The 23,745-nt window shown below is 38.0% G+C and overlaps 3 protein-coding genes across 3 annotated transcripts; all 3 read right to left on the bottom strand.

The window, feature by feature from the left end:
• Nucleotides 1-814: 814 nt before the first annotated feature.
• On the bottom strand, nucleotides 815-6,497 carry LOC139442270 (transmembrane emp24 domain-containing protein 10-like). The gene is made up of 5 exons (XM_071223056.1): nucleotides 6,218-6,497; nucleotides 4,435-4,555; nucleotides 3,885-3,955; nucleotides 2,943-3,069; nucleotides 815-2,088 (listed from the first exon to the last, which is right to left on the bottom strand). The coding sequence occupies exons 1-5, from the start codon at nucleotides 6,395-6,397 to the stop codon at nucleotides 1,967-1,969; spliced, it is 621 nt and encodes a 206-aa protein (XP_071079157.1). The 5' UTR covers nucleotides 6,398-6,497; the 3' UTR covers nucleotides 815-1,966.
• A 7,186-nt stretch (nucleotides 6,498-13,683) lies between these two features.
• On the bottom strand, nucleotides 13,684-15,840 carry LOC139444337 (toll-like receptor 2). Its single transcript, XM_071225273.1, has one exon. The coding sequence runs from the start codon at nucleotides 15,838-15,840 to the stop codon at nucleotides 13,684-13,686; it is 2,157 nt and encodes a 718-aa protein (XP_071081374.1).
• Nucleotides 15,841-17,761: 1,921 nt separating this feature from the next.
• Nucleotides 17,762-23,718, bottom strand: LOC139444028 (DNA replication complex GINS protein PSF1-like). The gene is made up of 6 exons (XM_071224929.1): nucleotides 23,619-23,718; nucleotides 23,320-23,384; nucleotides 22,255-22,350; nucleotides 20,712-20,802; nucleotides 19,403-19,594; nucleotides 17,762-17,871 (listed from the first exon to the last, which is right to left on the bottom strand). Exons 1-6 carry the CDS (start codon nucleotides 23,691-23,693, stop codon nucleotides 17,803-17,805), a joined length of 588 nt encoding a protein of 195 aa, XP_071081030.1. The 5' UTR covers nucleotides 23,694-23,718; the 3' UTR covers nucleotides 17,762-17,802.
• Between the last annotated feature and the right edge of the window lie 27 nt (nucleotides 23,719-23,745).

The raw sequence follows: 23,745 nt of genomic DNA, 5'->3' as shown, positions 1-23,745 counted from the left end.
CACCAAACAACACACCATATGCATAGAGTATACTTACACTGAAAGAAACATCACAGTGCCGTCATCTACAAACTCAAAGCAGAGCTGACTGCTAACAACTCATCTTATTATTAATAATTCATGGACATATTTTTACCAGCATTAAACTAAAATACAATGTTCAAGATACAGAAAAGGCTAAAAGAAACAAATATGTACATCTTGCTGAGCACTTCTAATGCTAGGTGCAGTTTTCATACAGCTTCTTGTATTATTACTGCTAGCACTGGTGCAATACATCCACTCAACATAATCTGGTTAGTAACTCATGTTAGTAATAGGCCAAGTCAGAGATGTTTAAGTTCATGTTACCAGTCAAACAAAAGTAACAAAAACACACATCACCTTAGCCTACTGGTAACATTGTTATTAATATCAATATGAACAATGACAGGTGCAAAAATAGATCAATGAACATGTTGAATGTTGATCTAGATGTTGCTTTCTTACATTCATTCTGATCGTGATGGTCATAAAGAAATCACCAATAAAACCTTTAATTTGACAGAGAAAAGATCATACATACAAATAAAACTTAAGGAAATCAACAATAGCTGTATCTCTTGAGTGCATAGTACCAGGTAGTTGGTTATAACTAAGAAAACATGTCAACAAAACATGGATACTTGAATTCATGACTAGTGACCTAACTACATTCTGACTTTGGCAGCAACAACTACCGGCAACGTAATTTGATTGAAATAGTCAACGACAGGACATGTTGGCAATAAAATGTGTACATTTCTGAATGCACTGGGGAAAATTTCTGTTGCAACTGTACCAAAAAAGTACACACTCTATGGAAGAATGTTTATGTACTTATTCTACATTTCATACTTGGTGAAATTGTCATTGGGATATTATTGTTATTTGTATGCCTTTAAAAAGTTGTCCTGTGGATATTTCAAGCAAAAAATTAGTAATCTTGAAATATTTTACTTTGGATCTTATGTATTGGTGTTGTCGACTAGCTATCTACTTGTTCCTTCAGACCTCATTTTAACATACGAGTGAACATAGCAGTCCCCTTTCTAGTGAAACAAGCCCTTTAGTCATATATGGAGAGTTATGAGAACTCTGTTAGGTGTTAAGTGCGCTGATGTCTTCTGGCAGTGTTTGCCCATCTTTATGAAACAAGTATACCACACATGAACTTAAATACAAATTCAGAATACACAATATGTACAATCTCCATGCAACTCCATGATCATACCTAGAAACCTGTATTCCACTAGACTCCTGAAGTGACGTTTTATACAATGAGCAATGGCAATGAAGGAATGACATGACAATACGTTGAACATCCTTCTTAAGACTGTTACATTACTTTATCCAGTCCCAACATGACTTGGCTTCTATTTGGACATCCTTGTACAAAAATAATTCAGATGGACAGACATCTCATCTAGTTCAAAAATCAATTGTTCTGACAAAGGAATTATCTACCTGACTGGTTGTATTTACTTCAATTGTTTTATGTCCTAGTTATCACAATTTAAACTTGTTTCTACTCCAAATCGAAATGTGGATGTCAGTGTCCAAATGAAAACAGACAAGGCAGGTAACTCCAACCACTCTGCCACTGAACTTACCAATATGTTCAACAAACATACCCAAAATAGATATTAAAGCTCGAAAATGGATTAAAATAGTTGGGTTAATATCAACTCATTGTCATTTAATACTGACACTTCATAATAACGTACCCTGTCAAAAATGTCCATGTATGTCAAATATTCACACAAAATTGAGGAATCATCAAGTTACAGGAAAATATTTTCAGTCTGATATTGATCCATGTAACTGCTTCTGGTTTTTGGTACTAGTTTTGCTTTTCACAATTCTTGCACTGAAAAAATATTCAGTTAAAATTAGGTGGCAGAGTGTTGGACAAGAGCTGGCCTCTGATGGTTATAAGGAAGTGAGTTTATTCAATAAGCTTCTTTGCCTTGAAGTATCTGCGGAGGTAGAGCACCTGCCATGTCGCCAGACCCAGGAGGCAGCACATGGAGAAAATGCTGAAGTACATCACACGCGAGTGGGTTGATTCTGGAAAGAGATATAATTAGAAATCATTTGCAAAATCCAACTTGACAACACAACCTTCTACATATGTCTAAATGTCCTAAAGATATTCTTAATCTTGGAAATGGTTTGGTAGAATGTCTATCAATACTTGCTAATAAACGTCCTAATGACATGAATTTTGTCTCAAGCAAAATTCACTGTAAAGGCACTCAATCATTCAGGTTGTTGTTTAACACTGCACTCGACAATATTCCGGCTTTTGGATAAAGGTCTGTAAATAATCCAGACTATCCTCTGATTGAAATTATGAGCATCGTCTACGCAATTGGGATGAGATGACATGCATCACCCAAGTCAGCGGTCCAGTCAGTGGCCTCTTACTACAAGCATAGTCGCCTTTTACGGTAACCAAGGGTTGTTGAATACCTATTCTAACCCAGGGTTTCAAGGGTGTGTGCCTTAGGAACGCAACAATGAACATCAATTTGCAGTGCCAGAGACGACTGGGCCACCTATGGTATTCCAAACTGAGTGCCCTTGGCAGGCAAATTTGAAAAAAATAACTTGGGCAAAATTGGCGTATCTTTAAAGTTTGAACATTTTTTACATTTGCTGGTACATTACAGCTATCATGACAAATAGTTGTACCAGGTTTACAACTATGGTCAACCAAAGGATGGTAGAGTAAAGCACTATCCATGCTTCACACTAATCTGATCCCAATGTAGACCTTTACAATGAGGAATGGGTACAACATTATCTGGAACCAATCAAAGATACAAACAACCAGCGAAAACTTCTCTGGCATCTTCATTATGATTTTCTTCTTTAACAGTACTAGGATATAATGCTGCTTGAATGACAACATGTCCTACCATTAGTGTCCCTCATTTCCTCCTCCCTTGCCCTCATGTAGGCGAAGTCATCAACAATTGATTTGGACAAATCTTCCAATCGACGCAGCTCAACCTCAAGGGGCTTCAATTTCTCGGCTTTGGCAAGCTGAACACAATAGATGATGGGGATTCAGCAAACAATTCATTAATCATGTTACTTTCTGTAAAAGTAACTATCAGCATTATCAGTCATCATGGTCATGTTACATCTAAAAGAAACAAGACAACTTTCTTATAAAAAAATAGTTGGTTGGTTTGTTGTTTTACGCCGCACTCAGCAATATTCCAGCTATATGACGGCAGTCTGTAAATAATCGAGTCTGGACCAGACAATCCAGTGGTTTATATCATAAGCATCGATCCACGCAATTGAGATCGATGACATGCATCAACCAAGTCAGCGAGTCTGACCACCCGATCCTGTTAGTCGCCTTTTGCGACAAGCTGAGTCGCCTTTTACGGCAAGCATGGGTTGCTGAAGACCTATTCTACCCCGGATCTTCACGGGTCTAAAAAAATAGTACTGACTAGAGCAACATGCACCGTTACATTAACCTAAAACTTGCAACAAAATGTTTCTTGTTTTCCTCCACTCCCAGATACTGTAACAAGGTATCATGTAAATCAAACATATGTATTTTTGCAATTATATTTCTAATTTATTCACCTGGTTCATGTGATGGTTCTCAAAAGAAAAGTCATTATTAAAAAAAGACCTTTGGTTCGAGTCAAAACAAAAACCTTTCAGCCTAGCTTTCATGAGTTTTCATGAAACTAGTATCTTTTTTCCCCCACTACAAAGACAAAACAGTTTCATGAAACTAGTATATTTTCCTATAAATGTTATAGACATGTGATAGAGGTTTAACAGCAATAATACTAGTGTTACTCCGTGGCAGTTGGCGCCTCATGAAAACTCACCTCTTCATAACTCTTTGCCTCCACACCATGCTTCATGTCTAGAGAGATTTCTCTGTCTCCTCCTTGGCCGCCTGAACAACAAAGATTTCACAATGTGTAATATAGTTTATTAGAAAGTTGACAAAAATGAAGTTAACTGAATAGTGATTAATTAGGAATGAGAAATGAAAAAAATAAGTCTTTGTATCTTTCATGTAAACATGGTAAACAACATTTAATAAGCATAAGGTAGCAAAACTTATAAATGACTGTTTACTATACTTTGTAACACAAACAGACAAGACTAGGAACATGAGGAAGGCCTTGAACATGTTGAAACATGTCATTTCTTTTCACACCTGTTCCACTAAAAATTACAATAGATATTATATTAACTATGATAATGAACAAAAGTAATTGGGAAATAACCGATTACAGAATTCATGATGGATTCCTTGGAATCTAAAACCAATCAACAATTGATGTTAAAGTGGAATACTACTCTCAACCTGATTCATTTAGTATAATGCGCAAATCATGGCTTATGTGTAATTCAAACAACAACACTTACCTCCAACCATTTTTGTATCAAAGCACACTTCAAACATATCATACTCTTCTGTTGTAAATGCAAATCTGCCCTTCTTAGCATCTTCTTTGGAGTACAAAATATGGCTCTTTGAATCTGTCACCTGGAAGAAAAACAACATATTGGTACCCCATGGTATTTTCATAACTCGAACATTAACATATGAACATTGGCGCATTTGGGTTTTTTGTAAATTACAATCCATTGACATGATTTAAGATTATGATAAAAGACTTACTTTGATACACTCCGCGTCTTACATATTTCTTACATCGATACAAGAAAACAATCATCATGATCATTGGGACATTATTTCAGTCGAGAAACACACCTAGTTAACGCGATATAATTACCCAAAATCTGCACAAATTAATAATTAATAATTATCCAAAAATTGTGACAAACCCTATAGTTTTACCCTATATGCCCGAGTGCGGCTTTGTAACAACAAACAAACAAATTCAGCCAGTAATCGCCCGGGAAGACAGGGTGACTGTGTTAACGGGGACCGGTCAAAGGAGGATTCATTGCATAGGAATCTAAGCAATGTAAAAACTAGCATTGAAGGTAAGGTGAAATGGGGTTTAATGTCGCGTCCAAGATTATTGCACTTATATAGTGACGTGCACGCACGTGTGTGTGTGGCTGCTTGCACTAGTCCATACTAATGCTGATATTATAGTGCTAGCCCACTGAGATACCATGCCGCAGTTTAACATGAATACACCACTCAGACACAGTCATCAGTATACTGACTACAAGCCGACCAGTCCCTGTTTTAGCCCCATGGCAATTGCCAGGCTGGGTAACAAGAAGTACCATCTTTTAACGTCTTTTGTGAGGACGCAGCAAGGGATCCACATGATCAAACCCCCAAACCTTCCAATCGCCATGCAGGCGCTCTACCACTAGACCATGACGGCGGTCTTACCAACATCCATTATTAATATTATCTAATTGGGAAGGAAACCGTCCTATCACACAATCTATACCACCTGTTACCATTTGGATCAAGTTCACATGCTTCTCACTTTCATTATGTTATTGTTAATGTAGACATGATTTTAAAGCAAAGAATTATGAGTGAAAATGTAAAATCAACATTATTTTCAGATGTCTACTTTTAAGTTCTGCTTTTAATATATCACGTTACAATTTATAAGTTAAGTTGAAATTGCAGGAAATGGAACACCCTATGATCTACAATGCCATACAATCTACCATAAGCATGATAGTAAAGAGGTGTCACATTATTTGTTAAATACCATGTTTAATACCAATCTGTAATCATATAAAAGAATATATATACCTTAATTGAAATATATGATAAAGTACTCGTACAGGAATCTAAAACTTAGTACCCTACTTTCCATCAAAGATTCACTTGCACTTAATTATTCACTGTTGAAATTATTTGACAAATATTTGACAAATATGTGTCAAATGTGAAATCTGTTGAATTCAAATGAATACAGGCCAGCCAATTCAAGTGATCACTAACATGATAGACGGTGAACATTCAGTATATGTCAAAGAACCGAAGAAAAAACTGAAATCGTTTGTACACGTCATATGTAACTAAACGATAGATCGCTATGTTTGTTGCTGCTAGTTGGAAAGTAATCTGCCATGTGACAGATGTGCACTTGTTCAGCAGATTTGTAGCATTTTCCCGTTCATTGCATCATACGGAATGCACAGATAAAATCGTACTTGTTATTTCCGTTATTATGTAAAAGTTACCGTAGTAAAGTGCAATACTTACCATAAGGTTTGCTTTCTGTCCAGGCGCGTCCGACACTTCGTAGTCACCGGTAACCAGAACATCTTTATGAATTTCCTCTCGAAGGCACTTCTTTTGATTGGGTGATAAATGGAATCTTATGGCATCTATTGTGACTAAACATAACGTACATAAGACAATAAATATGTTAGTGAGGTCCATGGTGAAGCAAACTGTCCCGTTTGGCTCTTAACAACCTTATAACAGACTGTAATTCAAGCACCTGTTTGCGTTGCACGTTTGCTAACGTGGCAATCGGTTATTTCCGTGTTACTCCGGTAACTTCCGTAGTAGTCCCGCAGTATGTCAAATTCAGAATACTAACGAATTAATTTTCATATTTCTATTTATACGTGTTATTGCATGGCGTACGGGTACAATTGGATCTAACATTCATGCAAAGGTTTTGATAATATAAAAGGTTCGAGGTGAATAAGAATTTGTGAAGGTGAAGGTCGTCATCGTTGTTGGCTAACGTTAGCAGGTGCGTGTAGCATGTGTTGTGGAGCTTTATTTTGATAAACACGCTGGACGTAAAGCTCAAGCACTTTATCCGTACAAAAAATATATATAACTAATATTGATTGTAATTTTAATAGTAAACTCATACTAATGTCAGTACAGGTATATCTCCTGTCACTATCTGAAAACTAAAAGTACTGGTTTCGGCCAACTGATTTAAACGTTGTGTACTCCGTCTCTTTTTCAGATACAAGGTAGTAAATATGTGTCACTGACATCACCTAAAATGGGGAAAGGATCAAAGTAAGTCTGTTTTATGACCATGTACTTGCTAATATATTCACAGTCTCCAACTTTAGTCTGAAGCCCATGTAAAATCACTTTGGTACAACAACACATTGGTTTAGAGGGACTGTGCTCTATGGTCCGAAAGCCCCTTTTTCAGTTTAGGTCTCAAATGCAAGTACAGCCAGAGGTTTTGGCACCCTTATTGCACTGATTGTAACTGGTTGTACAACTAGTATGATGAGCTGGCCTCAGCTGGGAGATATGCACACTAGCCTTTTCCAGTAACAACAGTTTGTTTAGTAACGTCCCGTTGGCCGGCCTCACTGTGTACTTCCTCTCTGTCTATTGTCCAATGGACAGTTGTTCAAACACAACACCCGTGTCTTGGACTGTACAGACTGTTGCCCATGTCCTCAATATGTCCTTTATAAGAATATTGCAAAATATGTCACATGTGACATAATTACATAATTTTAAGAATGTAGTGGGTGTGCAAATATTATTGGAGGTAAATACTTGTTTATTCAAATAATGCTGCATGTAAATAGTTGTTTCTGTAAAGCTTTGATCACACAGTATGTACTTGTATTGCAGGATAATCATGGTGCTCCTGGAGAGTATGGCAGGCACAGGCCACAAGCTTGTACGTACACGTCCGAAGTTGGCTGAGAAACTAGAACAAATTGGCTTTGACCCACATGGTAAGCATAGCCCACACTATGAAGCCTTTTCCTGTGTAATTGCGGTCGCCAAAAAGATCTGAAAGATGTGGATACAAGGTGATTGAGTTTCACGGTCATGGTTCATTGCAGTACTTTGTGCCACAATACGATAATTGAATCCTGAAGTAATGTACATGTACAAAATGATGAATGCATGATTATGAAGAAAGAGAAGTTATTTCTTACAACATACATAAGTTGAATAAATTGTACAAAATATTTTCTTGATTTGTTAACATCATTAAGTAATGTGGGAAGTTGCTTCAGAGTTACATTTCTTTTCATTTCAGTTCGAAAACTTGTTCTTTATAAGGAGAAGAAGAAAATACGTTCAATATGAGGGTGAAGTCGAGCCAGATGTCATCATGATCATGTGTGCCTGTGTTGATTTGGGAGTCCTTCGTCCTTGTTCATAGGATAGTAGTTTTGTTGCATCAAACAGCAAGAGGCAACTCATTGACTGTTCACAGAAAGGAACAATGGAACTCTGTTGTGAAGTTTAACTACCATATATCATGTATTGTTGTCAGAATAAATATGTATTATTTCACTGCTTTACTTGTGTTTCTTTACTGCACAATTTGCTGTTCAGAGTTGTGTCCCTTGGACATGCCAGAAATCTCTGATTGTGGGTTCGAATCCTTAGTCACCCCAATTATGTTTCAAGGTTTGTCAGCACAATACCCATGCTCGTAGGTTTCAAAAATTGATAAACCTCTGAGACATGTATCACTTCAGTCTTTCCTCCCACATTAATCTGACATGCCAACATATGACTGGAGTTCTGCACAATGCAGTGTTAAGCTCCTTTACTGAAAAGAGTGAACATGTTTTGTTTAGGCTGTTTGAATAGTATTTTGGTCATATTATGGCATGTCCACTTTAAATAATGTGCAAGGCAATCTCATAAAAATGAGATCTAGGTGTTCGCTAGTGCTACACAGTGGTAGAGAGCTCTAAGGTCTGATTTTAATAAGATTGTGTAGGAGGAGAGGGCAAAGTGATGCAGGTCTTAGACATGAAACTCTTTGGTGAAACCTTCGAGCAAGAGTATGGTGCTGGCAAAGCTAGGATCTTTGATAGCTAAGACACCCATGCTCACAGATGCTACGATTAGCCATTCATTTATGGTGAATCACATAATAAGTCAAAATCTGTTTTAATGTTTATGAAAGAATGTGGATCTATCCCATAATCTCTTGTTTAAGATACTGATTATTTCTAATAGAAGACATCTATATAGATTGTGTGTGTTATGGACAGAAACCGAAACTTCTCTTTAGGTAGTTACCTGGTGATTGGTGACAGGTACCTATTGGGTCTACTAGATTAGGATGTGCTGGTGACTGTGTGTGGCCTGGCTGATTGTGTGTCATGACACGAAAGCAGGGCTTCTTGCTCATACAATCAACCCCTTGGTAGGCCAAGGTACATTTTACAGGTGAGGTGAAATGGGGTTTAACGTGGTGTCCAAGATTATTGCACTTATACAGTGACGTTTGTGTGTGTGTGTGTGTGTGTGCGTGCGTGCGTGCGTGCATGCGCGCTTGTACTTGCAGTTTTATATGAATACCCCAGCCAGACAAAGTATACTGACTCGGGCCGACCAGACCTTGTTTTTGCCCCTTAATGCTGAGCGCCAGACAGGATCATTTAGGAATGAGGCAGCTGGGATTGATCCCCGGGCGGACGCTCTACCACCAGGCCATGAAGGCGGTCTACATTTTGTACATGACACTGGTATAGCTCTAACATTGCTGCCTGGCATAAAAATAACATTAACCAAGTGCTTGCTCAGTGATATGTTAAAATCAAAATAAATTTAGCTAATATTGACATTGTGAAAGTGAGCTTATACCATGAGTCTTGGTCTTGGAGCGGTCGGGTAGCCTAGTGATTAAAGCGCTCATTCGTCACGCCGAAGACCTGGGTTCGATCCCGACATGGGTACAATGTTTGAAGCCCATTACTTGTGTCCCCAACCATGATATTGCTGGAACATTGCTAAAAGCGGCGTAAAACCATACCCACTCACTCCATCCATGGATATGTTAGCACTGAACTACTGCACGTGTCCAAACAGCTGGCCCTATCACCTGACGACTTAGGAGATGAACAGTGTATTTTCCAAAGTTCAAAGTGTCCACCACCACAGCACAATAATACAGCCTTTAAGTCTACTCTTCTTCTGGACAATTTCATTTCAAATGTTTGGAGGATGTTCATTATGTACCTCTTCACAATGAAGTGGCACTTTTTATATTTTGTAGAAATCAAAATGTCAGTCATGAAATGGGGTGTGTAAAATCAGTTAAGTATTCAATTTGAACTTCCTTAGGCTTTCCTGTACAAGTATGAGTTACAGCTCGCCCTCTCTTGCATAAGAAACGATACGAGTCACCTTGTAGCTTACCTGCACCTAGTTGCCATCCTTTCACAGACATTAACTGGTTCGCCTTGATGAAGACTTGAAACTCCCAGTGACCAAGGCCAGCTTTAAGCCCAATCTTTCAATAAGATATGCTTACAATAAGATTATCTGTTATTAACCCCACTATATAATCATTGTGGGTCATATATGCTATGATATATATGATATACATAAATAATGGATTGTCTTGAACCTGAAAATAAATGGCTCAAGTATGGTCATAATAAAGATAAAACTTGTGCTTTTTTTATGGAAACATACAATGTTTGAGTGTCATTTGTGTTTCTGTAGTATCTGCGAAGAAGTCGTTGTCATTTGATGGTGGACGAAGGAGGCATGGGTAAATGCCCTAGGTGATTTGCATACCACACCATCCAGTTAAAATCTTCTGCTGTTTGGGTTGATTAATTAACCTTCGGGAATTGTTGGTTTGAATAAGCACTAGGAATCTATATGCATGTACGACGACTAAAAGTGGATCAAGTTTCACACTCGGCGACTTTGTTGATTGCATGTCATCGTATCCTGTCTGTGTGGGATGTTGCTCATACTATCAACCTCTGGTATACTAGTCCATAATCGATAATTTACAGGCCGTCATCATATACCTGGACTATAGCTGAGGGCAGCAGTGAAAAACATTCAAACATTAATTTAATGTCTATTTTGTCTTTTACAATGCTATATACTAATCTTACATTCCATCCATAGTAAAAGTATAAACCAGAAATCAGTAAATCTTACAGGGTGTAACTAAAATGGTTCTCTGTATCAGTGGTTCAGATGGTTTTAATTTTCTGTAAGCACTTCATTCATCAGATGATAGCAGGCTGCTATGTTCGGTGAACCATGATTGGTTAAGATGCACTGTATTTACAAGGCCTGATTTTAATATTTTTTGTTTCTCAAAGGTTGTATGGTACAATATATACACAATGGATGATACATTTACATCTTTGGACAAATATTGTTTTAAAAAAAAGAAGCTACATCGCAATAGACTTTCACTTAGATAACTGTTGATATACAGAGGATATTGTATGAGTCTTCATGTCATACCATGTTCACGAGACGAGTGTCGTAAACATAGTATGGCATGAACACCCATACAATGTTCTATTTCTTACCGCGGAAGATGATGTCACAACAAGATTTGAATGACGTCAACAATGCTGTGCGGATGACGGAAACAATACACTGTATCTCGTGACCCGAAGGAACATGATTTTGATGAACCCTGATGTAGGTAATACATAGAGGATATTTCATGTGTCGAGTGAAATATCATGTTTCTTTCATCGAATGACGGGGGGAAAGGTGATATTTTCAAGAGTGGTGAGACACATCTAATATCCTATATATTATATATTCATATATATTTTTGTGTAGTTGTCTACCAGAAAATTAATTATTTCATTACAAATGTAAAACCTTGAAACGTAAATTCTCCCTACCTAACACACAGGGACCGTTTACCACCCCCTGTATTTGCGACATAAAAAGTAGTTTCGTGTTTGCAAAATCTTAAGCCAAATAAACAAAAGTATCAAAAAATATTTAGGGTCACGAAAATTCTTCATCATACATTTAAATATGTTTATATACAAAATCAGCTTTAACAAAAAATATTCTTGAAAACAAGGAGACGAGGAAGCGAAGGAATATACGCTTGGCCAGTAGCAAAAATATCACTTTTCTCAACTTTCCACTGAAGTATATAAAACATTATACAAAGTGGTTTCCATTTCTGTAACATGTGCAATGTTAGCTTTGTTAACCACCGTCGACAGTGGCATTTCTTATCAACTGAGTACACGTATTAACATTTTGCTCTGCTATATACAGGCCTGAGTCACTTGGTTAACACGTAACCTCGTATTACAATGGCTTGTGATGCAATGGCAAGTAGTGCAGAAGCGATAAGTTTGTATGTGGCAACGTTTTCAGTCCCACTTCTCCAAATATAATGTAAAAAGAAGAATCAAATACGAATGAAATATCGTTTACAGCAAGAACATATGTGGCAACGTTTTCAGTCCCACTTCTCCAAATATAATGTACAAAGAAGAATCAAATACGAATGAAATATCGCTAACAGCAAAAACATATGTGGCAACGTTTTCAGTCCCACTTCTCCAAATATAATGTACAAAGAAGAATCAAATACGAATGAAATATCGCTAACAGCAAGAACATATGTGGCAACGTTTTCAGTCCCACTTCTCCAAATATAATGCTAACCTTAACACAATGTGACATTTCTAATACCCAGAAGCTCGTCAGCCTGATCAATAAAGGTTTGTTGTGTCCCGCCCGCTAGTACGTAGCAGTCACATTGCTTATAACGAGTAACAAGGCTAATAAACTATCAAGCTGATATGTCACTAAATTCATTAATCATCAAATGCAGAAATATTTCTAAAGATCACCTTTAGCTAATTCAATTACTCATTACCTATGAAAAGTCACTCCTTCGAATTGGACACTACGGAATCCTTTTAGGGCCATTTGTTTTTGTTGTTGAAATTTCAAGTTATAATCTTCAAAATTCATCTTATTATCTTAAAATGTCCGATCATTATCTTAAAATTTCCGATCATTATCTTGAAATTTCAAATTAGTATGTATCTTGAAATTTCAACTTAGCATCTTGAAATTTCAAGAAATAAAAACGGCCCTAAAAGGCTTCCGTAGGACACAGAATGTCCGATTAGAATTAAAGGCTCACTGATTATTCACACATTTCGTATGATGAGACTGCTAAACGACATGGCCGGGTGGCCTCGCCTCTTTTGTATATTGAATACCTTGTACTACTGACTATAACGTTCTTTCCTTATTAGTCCACCGTAATTATCAAACGTTAGTTATGACATAACTTGTACTGTTGAACAGGATTGTTTGCACGGTGCTATATGCATGCATTGGGGTCGGTGTTAGACTCTCTGTACAAAGTGACATCAAGTCAGTAGCTTGCCGTAAGTTTGCTTTATACAAACGGGAAAATCGTTATATGCAACCCAGCTAGGCTAAGTTACCTTTCGTCTCTGGACCAAGGCGTATATGGCCAAGGTCACCTGACACGGATTAGGGAGTGAGTTATGTTTAACGCCGCTTTTAACAGTATTCCAGTTATATCACGGCGTGTCAGCTAAATGTGGAAGGAAAGCCCAAAGTGATGCAGGTCTCTGACGTTTACCACTTCGATGAAACCCACAAGCAGGGGTATGGTGCTGACAAACCTAGAAACATAATCGGGTCGACCCGGGATTCGAACCAATCATAGGTTTCTGGCGTGACCAAGGGACGCAACTCTGCACAGCGAATTGCGGCGCCTTAGACGACTGGGCCACACCTACTCACTCACTCATTCAAAGGTTGACAGGACGGAAAGTGTTACTGAAGGTAGGGAAGCGGTAGATGGAAGGAAACCTGTCTTTAAATGAATGAATGAGTTATTTATACAACAATATCTGCCTTTTTCGATTTCTAGTTATAAAGAGATACATCTTAAAGACGCCAATATAGATTTTTACAACAAAATGTTACTGTCCTGCACTAATTTTGACACGGTCCCAAAACATGCATCTGTCTTCCTCTTGCTCAGGCCACGTGATGTAGGTTGTCGTCTGCAGCAGTGCATACAGTGATGACGTCATGTTCCGGGCGTGTATCTCCTCCAGCAGCACCACCACGAGGTACCCCTCATCCTGCTCCAGAGAACGTTTCTGAACCAGAGTCAGCTCAAACTGACACCATGGACTCTGACTGAAGCTGTTTGATAACACCATGACGACTTTCCTGCTGGCTTGTAGACTATCAATTATATTGTCCACAATGTAGTGACCAGGGGTGAAATCTCTCTCGTGAAGACATAGCTTCAAACCATGCCTCTCTTCAAGATTCATCATCAGGTTATTTCTGACCCAGAGTGAGTCTTCATCGCAATACAGAACAAATGCGTCAAAGGTGTAGGCCATGCGTTCTCTCGCGGGCTGAAGTCGTTTCTTGTACCTGAGCATATAGATGTAGTAACGTACGTGCCAGCGCCACCTATAGGCCAGGGATACAAAAATCATTAGTAATATTGTTGCACCTGTAACACTAGCTATGATCGCCATGCCAGTTAACTGGCGAGGGCAGAAGGTATCAAGCTCCATGACATATTTTAGAGGTACCCTGACCAGACTTGGAGGACTGGCACAGAGATACTTTTTAGGGTATCCAATGAACTTTTTATGCGCACTTTTAAGCCATTCGATAAACCACCGTAATTCACAGGAACAATCAAAATTATTGATTCCGAAATTAACCGATTCTAGCTGTGTTTTCAGTTTGTCAGGAAAAGCATCAGGATCTGGAATTGAAAACTTATTGGCACTCACATCGAGGTGCTTCAACCATTTGAAGTTTTCAAAATCACTTTTATGGACATTCGTTAACCGGTTTCCAGAAAGATAAAGAGAACTGATATTTCTCATCATCTCGGAAACAACTTTTGGAACTGCAAAGAGGCCACAATTATTCATCCTGAGAGTGTTGAGAGTTGTTAGATGGCCCAGCAATCTGTCCATATAATCATCAGTTACGTCATACATCACATTGTTTGAAACCTCTAGAAGCTCCAGATTGCTACAACCGTCAAATGCACCACGTTCAACGTTTTTGACAAATTCAAGATGGCATCCTTTCAGGTTTATGGTCTTCAAAACTGAGTTGTTGAATGCAGAATTAAAGATCCTGGCAGATGATTGCCTTAACGAGGTTTCTGTCATATCATCGGTATACGGATTACAGGATAAAACATTTTGAAAGTAGATATGATTCAGTTTAGGTAGCTCTGCAAATGTATTGCCTTCGAGTTTGTCAATGTTATTAGCGGACATTGATATGTTATGCAACCCAGTTAAACAACTGAAATTAACTCCCACAAGAGATGAGATATAGTTGTGATCCAGAACGATTGCGTTAAGTCTGTGCATTGAAACCATCTCCTCATTGCACAGATTAGGGAAGTCGTGGAGACGGTTCCCAGCCAAATCTAACATATTTGTTGATGTATTATATGGAAGCTTTATATGTTTGATTTTGTTCCGTCTAGCAGACAGAAAGGTCAGATGGCGAATATTCGATACATCGAGAAAATCTATCTCGTTTTTGTCCAGTAGAAGAAAGTGAGTTACCTTTCCCGACAGTTCTTCAAATAAACGTCTAGTGTCGCGTATGTCCATTCCTTCCAGTTTCAAACGTAGTGTCTTTTTTCCACGTATGCTTCCAAAGGATTTACCTAAGCTTGTCTGGTTTATTTTGTTCCAACTCAGATCAAGAAGCCATAGATTGGGCATTACTGTGAATGCATCATCCGGCAGAGATGTAATGTTGTTGTCACTGAGGAACAACCCTTCCACTTGTGTGACATTAGCAAACGTGTTTCTTGTAACATTGACAAGTTTGTTTCTCCTGAAGAAAAAGTATGTAATTGACGTACCCAGGTTTGGTATATATGTCAGCTTTTCTCCATGGCCTTCACACTTTGCACAGTCGGCCTTGCAATTGCAGAGATCGAAATAACAGGGTTCGTAGATGTAACCTTCGCACGGAGTGCCAAACACATCGTTGTGCAGTCCAGCTTGGTTGTCGCTCCACACACCTACCAGAAACCAGAAAAATAAGAACATCTCCAGGTCTTGTATAACCTTCATGATGAAAGATTTACCTCTTTGGAAAGCAACATGAATCTCTCTGAGGGACGTTGAAACGTTTATATCACATGCCCTTGTCCGACTATTTCCTTATGTCAGTTAAAAAACGTAACATTTAATCACCATATTGTTTATCGAAACATGATTAAATGCACAAACACTGAACTGACTTCCACCAGATGTGGAGGAAGTATTTGTGAAATACTGCACCAAAGATGACAGAATGAGCCAAGGCAGAAAACAAGAGAAATAAACCGACCCACTCCCATCCTGAATTGTTTGATCAAAGAACTTCGTTGAAGTGACCTTTCATATAGATATTAAAGGCAAGTATATGTAATAAGGCTGAATGGGTTAGATCGCTGACTTTTTGTGCTGGCGTTTAGGTGCCTCACCCTGGCAGGGGTGGGTTCGAATCCGGGAAAAAGTACTAAAATCTGTACTTTACTAAGAAAGTGTTATTCCAAATATAACATTAGTTACGTTTGACCACTTTCTAAATGGCATTGTGTATTCGTTCAGTGTAATATTTAAACTTTCACAGTTAGGAACGTTTTAAAAAATATTTCCATGATTATTTATGTATTCTGTATGTACGCATATCAGTATTCACACGCGAGACAAAGATAAACTTACTTTTAAAAGTTTCCAACTATTACTCATCCTCCAAGTAACTTTCTGAACTCCAAAACAAATAAAGCCCCACAAAAAATGACGCCATTTGCGGTTACATTCAAATATCGATGTATATAATCTATCATTATTACAAGTATCAAATTGTGCAACGGTGTACAAAGTATACCACAACATATGTGTGTTTAAGCACGTGAAACAGTTTAGCTCACCTGAACTGAAAATTCAACTGTCGTGAGTTGTAAAAGCATAAACATTCTCTCAGCAAAGTTATTATTCTGTAAGATCTGTTAACAGTTAATTCTCTACACAATGTATGTACTTTGGTTGGTTTGTTGTTTAACGCCGCACTCAGCAATATTCCAGCTATATGGCAGGGGTCTGGAAATATTCGAGGCTGGACCAGACAATCCAGTGATTCATATCATGAGCATCGATCCACATGATTGGGATCAATGACTACCCGATCCCCTTAGTCGCCTCACGACAAGCATCGTTGATGTTTATGTTGTTGAAATAAAAAAACACTTTGCAGCTATGTAATTTTGGTGGAGGCAATTTTCATTTGTTCCAACAGTCTGAAGCATTAGTATTTTTTTTCAAGAATTTCGGGTTAAAATATATTTCTTTTTGATAAAATCCCATCCCCCAGCCCCACCAGAATAGCAAATGGTGATGTCATATGTTGATAGTTCCAAATATTACATGGACATTTGTGATATATAGGGAATCTCACCAAGTGTCTTTTGATATAAAATGTATCAACTCGTATTGCCAAAAGTTTAAAACCCTGAGGCTTGCAGAGGAATTTGAAATTTTTAGTTACGAGTGTTGATGTATTTCATATCAAAAGACAAAGGTGACTCTCTACTGAAATTTTGTTTATCAATAAAAAAATCATACTTCCAACATTTTCAGTTTGTATACAGTATTAACCAGTGTCTTGAGTGTAAAAAAACCCAGCTAATACTAGTAACAAGCTTAAGTTGCAGAGAGATGATAAGTGATGGCATTTGATTGTCATCATGGTAACTGATGATATTCTGCAAAGTATTGTGATGCAATTTCATTGTAGTGATATATCCTTAGAGATATTGCTTGAACTCATACTTTATATAATTGATCAAAATAAAAGCCTGGTTCTTTTTTCCTGGCGAATATTTACCAGCGTCAGTCCTTATCACAATGGGGCAATTGTTATTAAGACCTTAACCTCAGTGCTTAATAAAACAAAAAACAAACAAGCATTTATAGTATAAAATTCATAATTTTTAAAGTGACACTAAATATAATTTACAGTTTGTACAGATCTTGATGATGCTGTGTTCATCAGTGCACTATATGCTCCAGTATGCCTTGTCTAATGAGGTGTTCACACTCGGACCGCAGCAGGAAGTGCTAAAACAGACAAGCAACATGGACTTATTCTATGGAACCTTGTTCACATAATCTTCACTAACTTGACATATTGTTTAACACCATGTTATTTCACGGCCCCAGTAGACTTATTTTGTATTATCATTTAATCAAACGAGAGTCAAAGACAGATAAGTTATTACCGTATTCGACGTAATAAGCGCCTCACTCTAATAAGCGCCCACGTCGAGATTTGTTAATATATTGGCTAGTGAACAAACCCAATTAGCACCCCTTCCAACCCCAATTCCCATATAATACACACCCCTCCCATCCCCTATTCGCGTATAATACGCACTCCTGTGTTATATGCACCCTTTATTATTGACAATTAAATTGTGGAAAAATATATCTTTTGTACATAAACATTTCCGTCTGTCACCAAAAACCACGAAATTTAACTCTGTTTTTTTCACCAAAATAATATTCTAATAAGAGCTCCCTATATCTAATTTTGTGAGTGCCCTGGGCGCGTATTACGTCGAATACAGTATGTCAGATAAATCAATGTATATTTCTGGTCCCTAGTGAGTGATTGAGTTAGCCTAACACCCCTGTGAACTGTGTTCCAGTTACATCAGACATGTAACATCTTCATGTGCCTGAGTGAGTGAGTGAGTTGGGTTTAACACCGCTTTTAACAGTATTCCAGTTATATCACGGCGTGTCAGCTTAATGTGGGACGAAAGCCCGAAGTGATGCAGGTCTCAGACATTTACCACTTCGGTGAAACCCACGAACACGGGTACGGTGCTGACAAACCGAGAAACATAATCGGGGCCAACCGGGATTCGAACCCACAATCATAGGTTTCTGGCATGTCCAAGGGACGCAACTCTACACAGTGAATCGTGGCGCCTTAGACGACTGGGCCACCCGTGCCCCCTCATGTGCCTGAAGTGATGCAGGTGTCACTTTGCCCCTTTAGCAAAACCCATGCAAGGGTATGGTGCTGACAAGCCTAGGAACATAATTGGGGTAAACTGGGCTTCAGACCCACAGTTAAAGATTTTTGGGGTTTGCTAAGAGTTTGTTTGTTTGTTGTTAAATGCCACACTCAGCAATATTCCAGCTACATGATGAAGGTATGTAATTAATCGAGTCTAAACCATACAATCCAGTGATTAATATGATGAGCATCGATCTACACATTTGGGATATGATGACATACATCAACAAGTCAGCGAGCCTGACCACTAAGTACAGCGAATTGACATGCCAGAGATAACTAGGCAACCTATGGGATTCCAAACAAAGTGCCCTTGAGAAAAAATGATTCATTTGTGCAAAACTGACATATCTTTAAATATCATATATACAAGTCACCTCTACAAAGACATAAAATCAGTTATAACTTTATCACATTAATTTAAATAAAAATAAATTCCAATTTGGGAACTTGTTAAAACACTGTCTGCAGACTGTAAACAGATCTAGATAAATCCCAGTAAGCTCTTGTTGGATCTTGTGAATGCAATGCCTAGTGCTACAACACTGATCTGAAATGGTCTACCTGGCTGTTCTTCTTGAGGACAATGACATTTCCATCCTGAGTTTCAAACTCGCCATGATCGACCTGACACCTCACTTCAACATACAATGTTTTTGGAGGTTTCAGATCCTGTGTGAGGTCAAGGCCACCTGCATCGCCAATCGATCGCATGTAGCTGGCCAACATCTTGTTGTACCGACTAAACCACTGTATCTGCCAAAAAATAAAGATAGGAAATTGTTTGTCATTCAATCAATAGTGATCAATAACAAGGAATCAGAATCACCAGGTAACCCAGTGACTTGGAAGCCATGTCCTTCTGCCCCGATGGCATGGATCTGTGCTCACAATATAGATCAATGAATTGTGTAGTCCAGACTTCATTATTTACAGGCCACTGTCATATAGATGGAATATTGTTGAGTAAAAGTTTGAAAAACCAAACACACACACACACATGAAAATGACAAATGATTTGTGAACAGACAATGCCATCTCAAAGGTTAAATGTAACAAATGTTATATTTGGGATTACAGTTTCCAGTAAAGTACAGATTTTCGTACTTTTTTTGGTTGCTTCTTGTCCGGGATTCAAACCCACACTACCACTCTGGACATTTCACAATCCGGAGGATTTCATTTTGGATTAACATGTATTTTTATGTTTGTCCCAAGAGCCTGTAGAGTATTCAAGTCTGAATCACACAAACGGGAGGTAAGTTTTTGGAAGTAACAATACACACCAGATATAGTTTCAGTGACACAGTCAACAATGTCACAACTGTTAGTTGGTCTTTCATGTGGGTTACCCTGCCTAGCATTAAGTGGATAAAACCGGACTGGTCAGCATGGAGTCTCTATGATGTGTCTCAGTGGGTATCCATGTTAACCTGTGGCATAGTATTTCAATGGACTAGCACAATGAAGCAGTCATTAGTCTGGAGTAGTCCAACAGACACACACACATGCATGAACGTTGCCATGGGAGTGCAATAATCTTGACCGCGACTTAAACCCCATTTCACCTCAGCTTCCCTGTGGTCACACATCAAAGTACAGGTCATACTCAGCAGCCATTGTGTCCACCCGATCCCCAGATTCCCCTTACAACAATCAGTGTGACGCTGCTTGGTTGTTATGTAGACTAGTGGGACAAACATGATGAAGGCTCTTATTATCATTAATGTTATTCTTCATGGAAGTAAAAATTATCTGATAGTCAACCAGTGTGGAATTTTTTCACATGCTCGCAAATCTATCTGGAAAAGATATAGAAATCACTGTCAACATGTTCATGGCGTCCCCCCCCCCCCCCCCCCTGTAACTGTACCTCTTGTTCACACAAGTTATATTTGATGTCAACTGGAAGAACACTCCCGAACTCCCATCTCATCTTGCGAATCTGCACCAAGCGATTGTATCTGTAAATAAATACAAACCCAATTCTAACATGTCTAATGCTAAGAGTCATTTGAACAAGAAACTTGATCAGTATATGAAATCACTCAGTTTCAAATCTTCAAAGCTGGTCAGAATCATATGGACCCTATTGTTTTACCAGGTACAAAATAATGTGAGTGAGTGAGTGAATATGGTTTTACGCCGCTTTTAGCAATATTCCAGCAATATCACGGCGGGGGACACCACAAATGGACTTCACACATTGTACCCATGTGGGGAATCGAACCCGGGTCTGCGGCGTGACGAGCAAACGCTTTAACCACTAGGCTACCCGACCACCCCACAAAATAATGTGTCCTATACACACACAAAGTTTGAGAATGGATTCAAACAACATGCATTGTGACACAAAAAGTATGGCTGTAAGAATCGATTCATAAGTAATGATTCAGTTGTAACCTTCATATTAAACATCACCGATCTTTCTATTCTGATCAGAAATAAAATCAAAGTACAAACTGTCCATGTCATTGTCTGATATTCTTTACTCACTTGCATCATTAAACATCATGAACATACTGAATGCTCTTAATATCAATCACTGGTTTGCCTTGATTTTTTAATTACTGGCTGATGTGATACAGCTATAAGTAAGTGGCCTGTGGCATCTAACAACATTCACTCTTTCATCATGTTCCTGCATTAACTGGTGATTGATTTACTTAAAAACATATTGTTTAAACACTCCAGAAAAGTTCCATACACATGAACACAAGGGTGTGAGTTGTCACAGACTAGCAGACATCCAAAAGTTATCATATCCCAATTGTGTACATAGATGCTCATGAGGTCAATCACTGGTTTGTCTGGTCCAGAGTTAATTATTTACGGATTGCCATCATACAGCTGGACTACTGCTGAGTGTGGCATTAAACAACAAACAAGACATCCAAATATGTGCAGCTCTAATGCCTGATGGCAATTTCATCATAAACGCAAACAATGTTGGCTTTTGACATGTTTGAGTGTGGGCGTAAAGTTCAATTCATTTTATTGACTCAAAAGTACATATTAATTAATAATGAAATGAATTCTTCTGTACATGTGTAGATAAAAATTATGAGCAAATATTCACCTTAATGATAAATATTAACTAGGCTGATTCACTGAATGTTCAAAATGGAATCTCCTGTCTCCTTTATGTCCAACTTAACAGTGACAATCTTAATAAATGTTTACGTTTCAGTGGCTGGGAATTAATAATTTAGTATCGATCAAGTAAATTTGTATCGATTGTTGACACTAAAATGTTATCCATACATTGGTCATGTTGGTAGTGCAATAAATGATGACACTGAGTTTTGGGCGACTTGTTAAGAATACAATTGGCCAAGCTCTTTCTCCCTTGCAGTGGGCTAGTGTTACTACGAGGTGTTGCACTATTCTTGACAGCGTAGATGTGAAACACTTACAAATATGCTAACAAACATCGTTTGTTCCTTTCAAGTGCTGAATGTCGCAGTTGAACCCCTGAAAATAGTCCACTTTCTCCAGCAACTGTGGCACTCCTGAAACATTGTATATCAGTGCATGGTTTACAGTGTGATAAACACTATAGCAACATCAGGGATACACTCTAGTAACCATGGTAACAAGGTCCACATGGTCCAGTCACTGACTATGGGTGTGCTGGCACCATAAACATGTTATTATGGTTATTCTAAAATAAGTTAAATGGCTATTTATTTGAGATCATAAACGAACAAGTTTTTATCAAGTTTATTTTGACCTACAATGAGGTAGATATTTGGACCATGACAGTAAAAATTCCCTAATAGTAAATTATTAATTTCCCACTTCATGTAAATCATGTTAATACAGTTGTTAATGTTAAGGCTTTGTAGAGGTGACATGTGCTTCACAGATGAGACCATTTTTCTCAACCTGAAACCAAACCCGATAACTTTCATGTTGTAGTTCTAGTTTGAAAGATGATGAGGGAATTCTGGAATATAAGAGTACTGTACGTACTCTAATGTGTATGCTGTTTTATTTTATGTAGCACGCTGGAATGCATCTACTACAACATTATGACAGTACCAATCCAGAAACTGAGGAAAATCTTCCATGTTCAGAGTTAGGAACTGGTTAGGGCACTACGCAATGCAGAATGGACTCATCCTAGGATTCTGTTCTGCATTTTGATTTTGGCTAAGGTACATTTCTGTATACAGAAAGTGGCGACGACCCCTTCAGCTTTAATAATAAATAGTATATACTCTGTACACAGATACAAAAGCCCATTTGGACCATATTGGTAATTTTTTTTTTTCTCTTTTAAAAGTCGTAATTACAAGAAAAAAGTCGTAATTACAACTTTTAAAAGAGAAAAACCAAAATACCAATACGGTCCTAATGGACTTTCGTACACAAAAAATATATTTTAGAGTGGAAGTGAAAGACGTTAAAGAATAAGCAATTACATCAAACTGATTGACATGATAAGCAAGCAGTAGAGATTTATAAGACTAACTTACACATCCCTCTGATTGTGTTCAAACAAGGCTTTCATCTCCTCCAACACCTGACGCACTCCATCCTCCTGTTGAAAACAAACATCTATTGTTCCAAATTATATTTCAAGGAGGAGAACAATTCCTACTGTTATATCAGGAGATCATAAGAATTGTATGGTTTGGCAGCTCCTGCCAACTCGTTTAATGAAATTAATGACATGATACGTTGTAAGCTGGATATTATGAGAGTGATGTGTGTGTACACATTCTTCGATTTTGTCAAGCAAAACGTTTTAGTGTTTAGGCCCATATTTACTCACGTTGTATGGAGGCAAAGTGCCATCAACCGTTCGTTTCAATTCACGAATTAATTCCAAAACTTTATCCGCGAGCATGTTGACATTTCAAGTTTCACGCAAACTCCCGCCAAGTTTTAGAAGGCTATTT

The sequence above is a fragment of the Haliotis cracherodii genome, unplaced genomic scaffold (genome assembly GCF_022045235.1).
Source record: "Haliotis cracherodii isolate W230 unplaced genomic scaffold, xgHalCrac1.p SCAF_5, whole genome shotgun sequence".
Lineage (NCBI taxonomy): Eukaryota > Metazoa > Mollusca > Gastropoda > Lepetellida > Haliotidae > Haliotis > Haliotis cracherodii.
The sequence above is the reverse complement of the archived record's forward strand: the minus strand, read 5'-3'. Positions and strand labels throughout refer to the sequence as shown.